Here is a 10,675-nt window from a genome sequence, read left to right on the forward strand (position 1 = left end):
GCGTGTCACTCTTGCACCACCTGAGAGCACCCATCCTTCTCCTGCTCTGTCCGTCTCAGCAACCCCTGGTCCAGCTAAGATTTCCCTGCTCCCGCTGCAGAGAAAGATTTTCACTATTATTTTGTTATTTGCTCAGCTTTTAGAAAGGATGTTTAATACATAAGAGGAGTCAGTGTTGCTCATCCAAGTTGTAAAATTTGGAAAAGTAACTTCTGCTCCAGGGCAGATCTGGGGCTTCCCGCAGGCAGGTGATGGCTGCAGGCCGCCGAGTGCCAAGTTGTCCCTGCTGCAGTGTCCTGGGTGGCCACCTGGGGCTGTTGGCCAGCCCCACCTTTCTGAACATAAAGCCACGGGGAGCTTTGGCTGCCTGGCACTAGCCCACCTCCTGCATTGCAGGGACATGCTCCCCTACTGACCCTGAGCATGAATTCCCGCCCTCCTGCGATTAAAAACCTGCTTGGGTCATGGGTTGGCCAGGTCCTCTCTGCCACAGCCAGGCAGAGCACGCTTGCCTGTGCTGGGCTGTTAGCGATGCGCTCTCTGTTGAAAAGGCGGAGGTTGTATCCTCCCTCTCTCCATCACTCTCAGAGGGATGCTAAAGGATTTTTGATCTCTACACATCTACCCCAGCTTCTCTCTCTAAGGAAAACATGGGGTGGGGGTTTCCTCTCTGCCTTCACCTTCACCATGCACCTTGTAAAGGGCACGTGGAGTCTCTGTCAGTGCTGCGGGGTGGGTCTGTGTTGTGGCACTCGCACCTGCCTAAACCACAGATGGCCCAGACAGTCCTGTGGATGATCCCTGGAAATACAGAAAATGCATATTTAGCCTAAGAGAGGTAAAGGCCAGGAAAGCAGAGGGAGGGAGAGAAGAAATACCATGCTGCCGCCTCATCCCAGCACAGTGTGGTATTTCATAGCTGTATGTCAAGGCAGCTGTGTCACCCAGTGGAGTTACGGTCAGTTCTTGCTGATGCTCAAGCTTAATGAAGGAAAGGCGCTGCTCCTCCAGCAGCAGATCTCTTAAGGCAGCCCAGGAGCCTGAATGCAACTGTCCTTCTCTGAAAACTGCTCCTGAAAGCGGTGTGTCCCACCGGGGCTCTGGGCCTGTGGGATGCTGGGGTGGGGAAAGGGGGGGGGGGGGGGGGGGGGCAGCAGGAGCCCGGCAAAAGTGGCAGCAAGGAGCGGGGAAGCTGCAATTGTGCAAAGCAGCACCTGCAGCGGCATCTGGTCTGTTAGTCAGAGGGAGCTGAGGTTGTTCACCAGGGAGCAGCCAGAGCATATAAAGGATGAGAACCAGGAAAAGGCCACACCTTTCCTGGGACAAGGGCAGCTCAGCGGGTACGTATGGCTTGGCTTTGCTTCAGCAAGAGCTGCGGTACAAAACCATGCAAACCGCTCGTGGCTGAAGTGGTGTTGCTGGGGAAGGGGAAAGGGTGGGAAGAGAGGTCAGGTGTTCTACCTGGAAGACTACTTCAGGGCTAAACCAGAGCGTGTGGGTGCTGCTGACTGGCATATGGACAGAAGCGGGCAGCAGAGGTAAAGGACATCAGCTTATGCACTGTATTGTTCATTTGCGCACCTAACGTGCCTATACATAACAAAATGCTGCTTTATGACCTTGGTTATTGGTGAAGTGTGTCTGCATGCCCCTCAGGGTCTGTTTTGTTCCCATCAGCCGTTCCAGCACCGCTGGTGGTGCTGTGGAGCTGTAGATTTGGGGGCACTCGGGGTGGTGTGCTGGGTGTGCGGGGCCCGGGCCACCTCTCAGGACACGAGCGTGCGGCAGAGGCTTCTCCAGGCTGCTGCCTGCTCCGCACCACAGCCTCCGTCTGCACGGGGGGGTGGTGCGCTCACACCTGGGGAGCGGTGGGAAAGCCTGCGCTCAGCCCTTCCCGCAAAGCCTCTGTGTGCGGCGGTGAGCGCCGCCCGCCTGCGTTTTCAGGGTGCGCTGCTATTAACCTTGCTATCTGGCGGTGGGGGAGCGTCTCTTTTGGCACGGGAGGCTGGTGCGGCCCTGCCCCTAAACCTTCTCCTGCTGCCGCCGCTGCTGCTGCTCCCGCTTCTCCCTGCGGCCCTGCCTGCTGCTGGGCACCCCTGTCCCCGCAGGGGACCCCCGCGCTGCCCTTGCCCGGCGTCCTCGCCCCTGCCCCTCCTGCCTCGCGCTTCTGCCCAAATCCTCCCGTGCCCGGGTGCCGCGCAGCGGCGGCCGCTGGCGCGTGCCGAGGGGCGCCGCAGCAGCAGCGGCCGGGAGCCCCCCGGGGCCCCACGCCCGAGCGGGCGGGGGCAGGCGGCCAGGGCCGGGGCAGGGGCCGGGGGGTCCGGCGAGGGACGGTGGGCGCCGCGGCCCCCGCGGCTGTGGGGTTGCCTGCGCTGGCTCCGAGGGTCTAGAGTTCAAAAAAGGGGCAGGCGTGGCACTTTGGGACATGGTTTAGTGGGCATGGGGGTGCTGGGCTGATGACTGGAATGATGATCTTAGAGGTCCTTTCCAATCTTAATGATTCCTAGTTTTTACTTTCATTATAAATGATCCAGCCACCAAGCCAGGAGGCCTGGGGTTGCTGCTCTACCCTCAATTGGTTTAGTGGTGGACTTTGTAGTGTTAGGTTAATGGTTGGGCTGGATGATCTCAAAGGTCTTTTCCAACCTAAATGATTCTATGATTCTGTGACAGCTGGGGGACCTGCCCCGGAGAGGGCCCGGCAGCGTCCTCACTGCCCAGCAGCCCTGTTCAGTCGCGGCAGGAAAACACCCTTGTCTTCTAACCCTCGGCGGGGGCCGTGGCTGAGGCAATCCCACCAGCTGTCGGGTCACCCTTCGAGGCCACTCGTCACCTAATGGGAGCAGGTACTGGTGTCTCAGCTAGGGTCAGCCCAGCTACGCTTCTGCTGCCTGCAGAAAGCTGCAAAAAGTCACGAGCAAATCGCGTGGAGACTTTTTACAAGCTTTCTTCCCTTTTACGGCATAATTCAACACCCCTTTTCCTCTCTGTGTACTACCAGGGGACAATGGTCAGCCGTACAGCAACAGGCTGTGTCTGACAGCAGAGATGTGTCTGGGCCAGTCTGTAAATGATGGGGAGCCACAGGAGCTGCCGGTAGAGCCACCCACCCCTTTTTGGGTGGGTTTTTGGCCTGTTGACCATAGTCAATACAAATGCAGTGCCGCAGCCTCTATCTCTCCGGTGTCGGCCGCGGGTAATGCACTCCATGGCATCACCTGAGTGCTGGGCGTAGTAATATATTTATTCCACTGTATTCCTGGAGATTTGCGTTTAATGCTTAAATTCTGTATAGATGTGTCATTCTACCATGAAAGTAATTCCATTCCCTTTATAGAGTTTTAAAAGAATTTGCAGGGATTAATGCCATCATCCCTTGCTTCAAAACGTAAATGGTTCCCCTGTTTTTCTTTTGGCTCCTCTCAGCACCCCGAAACTCAGGCGCTCCTTTGTCACACAAGGGCAGTGAGCTGCGGGGCAGGGAGGGGCTGCTCAGCGGGCACCCCCGCCCTGGCCCTCACCCAGGCAGGCAGCGGTGCTGCCCGCGCAGGCAGGACAAGTATGTCAAAGCTGGGCAGGGGCAGGCGGGGCACGAACTGTCCGAAGGTGCTCTGTTAAACACCCGTAACGCCCATCGTGGAAATGCCCGTGGGCCGTGTGGGGATGTGGTGGCTGGAAAGGGCCTCATGGGGAGCCACCCTGGGAGCCTTCCTGGGCAAAGGAGCAGCAGCCCGTGGTTATGGGGTCCAAAGTTCAGGCTGCTTTCCCGGTAATGATTTCTTTGCTGAGGATGTGTGACTATGCACAGGGAGCGGGAGAGAGCCCTTGTAGCTGTAAAAGAATGGGAGCCTTTGCATCTCATCACCATGGTGCTTAACAAAGCAGTGCCGAGCTTGGGCACAGGGCAGGGAGTGTGTCTGTATGAAACTTCCTATGGGAGCATCCTCTATTTTTTTTTTTTTTTTAAATTAAAGCTCCAAAGCTGAAGTGATAATGGCAGAGGGTGGTCATGCCTTGCAGGGGGCAGCGGGGAGGGAAGGGGCCACAGTTGGAGGTGGAGTTGTTACATGGGTCAGGTGGGTTTGGGGATGGTGCTGCAGAGCAGGAGCTCTGCTGCTCTCAGAGGCTGCAGCCCCTCACTGGGGAAGGATGGGCAGGAGCAGGGCTCCAGGGGCCACGGTGGCTCCAGGGAACCAAGGAAGAGGAGGATGAGGCACTGGCACAGACAGACAAGTGGAGGAGGGGTGGGAACTGGTGACTGGGCTTAGGGTGATGGAAAGGGACAAGGAAAACCCATTGCCTTGAAGCCTGCTAAGAAAGCAGGTGAAGAAGGAAGGGAGAGGGGAAGGCAAACAGGCTGAGATGCTCAGAGAACAAAGCAAAGATTTGGGTGACTATTGAGAGCTTGGGAAAGCTAGAACCAAGCTGTAGTAGCTTTGGGACACTGTGAGCGTTAAAAAAAAATATATATATATGTTTTAAGCTGATTTCACCATTTTAATGATGAAAGATGAACTGGGTATGAGAAGACAGGGTTGAAGGGTTGAAGCACTGATGTTCTGAAGCAGAAGGACCTCTGTTTTTACAAAGGCATTTTACTTGCATAGGCAGGGGGACAAGGTGTTGCTGCCTTTGGTGGGGGGCTGGTTTTGGGGAGGGCTTTGTTGTAAAGGACAGTGGCAGCACCTGGCAGAGCTGTGCCCCCCACTTTGCGGTGGAGGTGGCGGTGCCCTGGCAGTGGGGACCCCTTGGGGACCTGTGCTGCCCTCTCCATCTTTGAAAGCAGCAGCCTGAGCAAGGCACCCACTTCAGAAACACCTGCGGCATCTTTCTCTGACGGCTTTTCCTTCCAGACCACAAACTGCCTGGAGGGACCTGGCCCCGTGCTGGCAATGGCCTCTCACCATGTGATCACAGTCCAGCCCCAGTTTTTGACTGCCCCGCAGACGGGCGAGTGGCTGTCGGGGCTGCTGGACTGCTGCTCTGACTGCGGCGTGTGTGAGTACATACGTACCCCTCATTCCTAGCGCTGGCTCACCACGTGTTTCTGTTTTCCCCACTCCTTCTGTGGCATCGCCCCTGCTGCAAACTCCACTGCAGCGGAGCAGCTCTCGTCTGAGGTCAGGAGCCACGGCTCCCATGGCCGCATCCCCAGCCAGCTTTCCCCCCTTTCCTCTTTCCTTGCACCCCTCAGCCAAGCCCATGTCTCGCTGTCCCGCAGGTATTTGCGGAGCCTTCTGCTTTCCCTGCCTCTCCTGCCAAGTGGCCGGGGACATGAACGAGTGCTGCCTGTGCGGGGCCAGCGTGGCCATGAGGACCCTCTACCGCACCAGATACAACATCCCGGTCAGTGCCCAACCGCGGGGCCTACCCCGCTGGCAGCAACAGCCCTGAGCTGGGTGCTGGGGTGTGGGCTCAGGGAAGGAGGAAGGGGTGCCCGAGGGGAAGAGCAGCGGTGGGGAGTTGCACGGGCAGCCCCGCAGGCAGGGAGCCAGGGACACACCTGCATCCCTGCTGTGAGACGGGGTTAATCCCATCGCATCCCGCCTCATCCCAGTCCTCGCTGGGCATGAGCGGCAGTGTGCTGCGGGGCCAGGGGTGAGCTGCCTAGGGGTGTTGACGATAAAAAATAGGGAGACTTAAAAGCTGACGTGGGAAAGGGTTATTCATACAGCGCCCCTTGCTCTGCAGGGCTCCATTCTGGGTGATTTCACCTCCACCATGTGCTGCCCCCTGTGCGCGCTGTGCCAGCTGAAGAGAGACATCAACCGGAGGAAGGAGCTGGGCATATTCTGGTAAGCTCGTCGTGCTGGCACTGGTTTATAAAGTCACTGCTGCACAGAGCCAAGTGGGTTCCCAGAGTCTCCACTGACACCTGAGTTAAGACACAGGGCTGCTGCGGTGCCGAAACAGCCATGGCCAGGCGAAAGGGTGACATGTCCCGCAGCAAAATGTTGCTGGGAACTTCTTGCAGGGCAGGGGATCCGCTCAGGGCCTGTCACCTGGGTCCGGTGAGGCAGGACTGGGGGACAGACAGACGCATGCACGCGGTGTAGCAAGGCATGGCCCTGCTCCCTGACTCTCCTCTCCCAACCCACTGCAGATGCCACCGTCCTCGCTGCACCCTGCGGAGCTGCTGCGGGCAGGAGTCGCCGCTGCCCTGGACCTTGGGAAACACAGCCGGGCTTGGCCTTGATTGCGGGCGATTCCCCCTTCCCTGGGTAACACCAGCAATAAACAGCAGAGTTTGTCTTCCTGCCTGTGTGTTGTTATTTATTTCTCTGTGTCCTCCTGCAGCACCAGAGGACAGCATGAGTAGTTTATCCCCACCTTACCTGTGCCTCTGCCTTCTGATTCTCCTTCTGTTAACCCTCTGGCTGCCAGGCTCTTTCCTATAACTCACATTCCTAATCCTGCTGCTATGCAACCTGGGGCCCCAGCAGAGACAGCGCCAGTATTAACCTTCTATAGAGGCCAGCCTTGGAAACCTAGTGACTTAGCGTTGTGGGGAAGTAAGATGCCCCGCCTAAGGGAGGATGCTGAGAGGTGTGCCCAACTATTCTCAAATATATGTACAGGGTATAATCCAAATTGGAGTGACACTCAAATGCTATTAAGGGAGCTCTTTCACCCCGAAGAAAGGGAGAAAGTAATAAGGATGCAGAACTGGCACAGCAGGCAGGAAGAAACAGAAACCCCTGGCCGGCAAATGATCCAAATTGGGACTATAATCAGGCAGGGATTGAGCCGTTTGGCAGACAGGGCTCTGGGCTTGGTAGAAGCCATTAGGGCATGTGGAGAATTAGGGGTGAAGTGGGCTAAAGTACGAGGGTGCAGGCAATAACCTGATGAACATCCTAGCGATTTTGGGGGATGACTCTGACAAGTTCTGTTAAAACATGGAGGAATGACACAACAGAATTTTGATGACGCGCTTGCAATTAGCATTTCTGTGGATCAGGTGGGCCTCAACATACAGAATTACTTCAAAGAACACATGCCCGGGTGGTAGGGAGAGAATTTGTAAAAGATTTTGAGTATTGCTGTGTTTGTATATGATGGGCGCGAGGAAAAGCAAAAAGCTGAGCAGGTTAAAGAAAGGAATTTGCAAGTGAGGGACAGGGGCTGAGGGAGAAGGCCACCGGATACAAGGTCTGAGCTAAGACCAGGAAAAGAAGAAAGGGGACTGGGAAGGAATGTTGGACAGCAGTGTTATTACTGTGGGAATTTAGGGCATATACAGTGAGAATGCCCACTCTGGTCATGGGAAAAGACAAAAGAAGAGAATTATCACCGGGGAGAATTGCCCTGGGAAGATTCGCAATTGCAATGACTGGAGGAAAGAGACCCTGCGGATCTTGCAGGGGAAGCAGAAAGATTAGAAATTTTTAGTATGTGGGTAACGCAATTAGATCAGCAGGGACATATTATAGTAAAGTTGAAGGTCATGAAGTTGAATTCTTGGTAGACACAGGAGCCACATTATCCCTCTTGAATTTTACGCCGAGAGGGTCTTGGACCACAGATAGAATTTTAATACATGGAGTCACAGGACAAAGAGAACAGATTTTGAGCAAACCCCTATTGGTAACCATAGGAAATGAGTATATGGGGGCAATTTGTATTGGCGGAGGACTCCCCAGTGTGCCTGTTAGGGAGAGATCTCTTGCAGCCTTTAGATGTAGAATTACACTTGTCACCTGAAGGAATAGATTTAATAATCATGGGAATGACTGCCATCACAGGAAGCCCAAATAATGAGTTAAAAATACCAGAAGTGTTGAAATCCATACCAACAAAGCTGTGGAATAAGGCTAGCATGGATGTAGGATAACTACTTTCAGCTCAACCCATAAACACAAAAACAAAGGGAGGAGACCCCCCTCTGGCTGTGAAGCAGTATCCAATTCCCCAAGAAGCTGAGAAGAGCATTCAAAACCAAATAGACCCGTATTTAGCCCAAGGAATTTTGAAAGTGTGTGTGTCACTGTGTAATACTCCTATACTCCCTGTAAAAAAGAATAGATTAGATGAAGATGGAGACCCGGAATACTGTTTTGTACAAGACCTACGGGTAATTAATCAGTACGTAGTGCCTCCTCATCCAGTAGTGCCTGATCCCTCTATCATACTTTTACAAATACCACACTGGGCAAGATATTTTACAGTGATTGATTTAACAGCTGCCTTCTTTAGCATCCCTTTAGATGAGGACAGCCAACTTTCCTTTGCCTTTATGAGGAAAGGACAACAATTAACCTGGACACGACTCCCACAGGGGTTTGCGGGGTCTCCTACATTTTTTTACAAATATTGAAAAATTATTTGAGTGATATAAGACTACTGGGCAAATCCACTCTTGTACAATAGGTAGATGATTTGCTGATAGTGAGCAAAGATGAGGATGCCTGTATTAAAGATACTGTACATCTTACATGCTGTCCTAGCAGAGAAAGGTCATTGTGTGTCTCCAGCCAAACTTCTTCTGTGTCAGAAGGAAGTTAAATATTTAGGGTTTATCCTAAGGGAAGGGCAGTGGGTATGAAAAGGACCTTTCAGCAGAGGAAAAGAAACAATGGGAAAAGTGGGAAGCAAAACAAGATGACAGTAGAATATGGGCAATTGGAGGAAAACCAGTGTTGTCAAAGAAATATTTAATTACTGTGGCCGGGTGGTTTCACAACAAAGCTCATGGAGGAGCAGAGGCAGTGGCTAACCAGGTGTAAAAGATATGGTCAGCACCTGGAGCTTATGCGGCTGCGAAAAGGATCACTGGTAGCTGCCCAACCTGCCAAAAGTTTTCCAGTATTAAGCTGAGCTCAGAGGTCAGGGAATGACCATGGGCCTACCTTCCTTTTCAGCGATTGCAAATAGATTACACAGATATGCCCTCCACCAGTGGGTACAAACACTTACTAGTTATAGTAGATCAATTGTCAGGTTGGGTAGAATCTTTCCACATGAGAAAAGCAGACACAGGAGGAGTAGTAAAAGTGTTATCAAAGGACATTATACCCAGATATGGAGTTCCTGAATCAATTGAATCAGAGGTGCCATTTTACAGCAAATATAATTAGTCACTTACGTAAGTCACTAGGTATAGAGGGTAATTTGCACACTCCCTATTGCCCACAATCCTCAGGACAGGTAGAAAGATTAAACAGAACCTTAAAAGATAAGATAGCAAAAATTTCCGTGAATACTGGGTTGAAGTGGCTGGACACATTGCACTTAGTCCTATGGGGTGTCTGAAATGCCCCGCAACAACCCATAGGACTAACGCAGGCGGAAATTCTCTTTGGGAGACATTTAGCTATACCAGGAACTTACATCCCAGATAAGACCAGCCTGTTGGATGGAGATGAACAACTAACCCAGAATGTTTTAAGTATGCAGAAACAGTTTGAAGACCATAGAAAATATGCTCAATGGTACCAGTCAGCGCCACCTGAAATACAGGTACATGATATACAGCCGGGGGATAAAGTTCTAATAAAGATATTTTCTTGAAAATCTAAAGCAGGACTGAGATGGGAAGGGCCATATAATGTTTCACTATGTTCTTACTTTGCTGTCAAAGTTTCAGGAAAAGAAAATGGACTAAGGACCCTGATCACTGTCTATTATGATGCGGAAGAAATCCACAATGTCCTTGAAAGGGTGAAAAAGGATGGCGACCACCATCCGTGGGAGTCCCATTCGGATGGTCCCCTACAGCCACTGGAATACATAACCACATTTGACATCCCATGATAATAGTAGTATGCTTAGCGTTATTGCATTTGGTACTTCTGATTATCCTCTATATAAGAACATGGAGGTTAATTGTCTAGAAAGACTTTGTGACCTTTGTCTGACACGTTAAGCAGGAATGCTAAGAAAAGAAAACCAAAGGGAGAACTGTTGTAGAAGGCACTACTGTCCTGGTTTCGGCTGGGATAGAGTTAATTTTCTTCCTAGTAGCAGGCATAGTGCTGTGTTTTGGATTTAGTAGGAGAAGAATGTTGATAACATGCTGATGTTTTTAGTTGTTGCTGAGTACTGCTTATGCCAGTCAAGGACTTTTCAGCTTCCCATGCTCTGCCAGGTGCACAGGAAACTGGGAGGGGGCACAGCCAGAACAGTTGATCCAAACTGACCAAAGGGCTATTCCATACCATACGATGTCATGCTCAATATATAAACTGGGGGGGTTGGCCGGGGAGCAGCGACCGCTGCTTGGGAACTGTCTGGGTATCGGTCAGCGGGTGGTGAGCAATTGCATTGTGCGCCACTTGCTTTGTATATTATTATTGTTATTATCATTATTATATTGTTATTATTATCATTACTATTTTACTTTATTTCAATTATTAAACTGTTCTTATCTCAACCCAGGAGCGTTTCTCACTCTTACTCCTCCGATTCTCTCCCCCATCCCATCGGGGTAGGGGGAGTGAGCGAGCGGCTGCGTGGTGCTGAGTTGCTGGCTGGGGCTAAACCACGACAATTACCTAGCTCAAACAGAGTCTAATACAAAGTATTAGTAGCAAGGCCTGTTAAAGCCTTGGGCTGCAAACAGGGAACTGTTACCTAGATATGCTGACTATGTGCTGAACTCCTACTTAGCTACATGAAAGAAGGCCCTGAAAGCAGTGCAAGCCAGAAAGATAAGGTAGCCACAACCCTGTGGCTG

At 52.1% G+C, this 10,675-nt stretch overlaps 1 protein-coding gene across 1 annotated transcript; it reads left to right on the top strand.

Annotated features, from left to right (window-relative positions):
- The first annotated feature begins 4,892 nt into the window (after nucleotides 1-4,892).
- Nucleotides 4,893-5,799, top strand: LOC104036429 (placenta-specific gene 8 protein). The gene is made up of 3 exons (XM_009490037.1): nucleotides 4,893-4,998; nucleotides 5,222-5,346; nucleotides 5,692-5,799. Exons 1-3 carry the CDS (start codon nucleotides 4,893-4,895, stop codon nucleotides 5,797-5,799), a joined length of 339 nt encoding a protein of 112 aa, XP_009488312.1.
- The last annotated feature ends 4,876 nt before the right edge of the window (nucleotides 5,800-10,675 follow it).

Source organism: Pelecanus crispus, chromosome 4 (assembly GCF_030463565.1).
Source record: "Pelecanus crispus isolate bPelCri1 chromosome 4, bPelCri1.pri, whole genome shotgun sequence".
In the NCBI taxonomy this organism is placed as follows: Eukaryota; Metazoa; Chordata; class Aves; order Pelecaniformes; family Pelecanidae; genus Pelecanus; species Pelecanus crispus.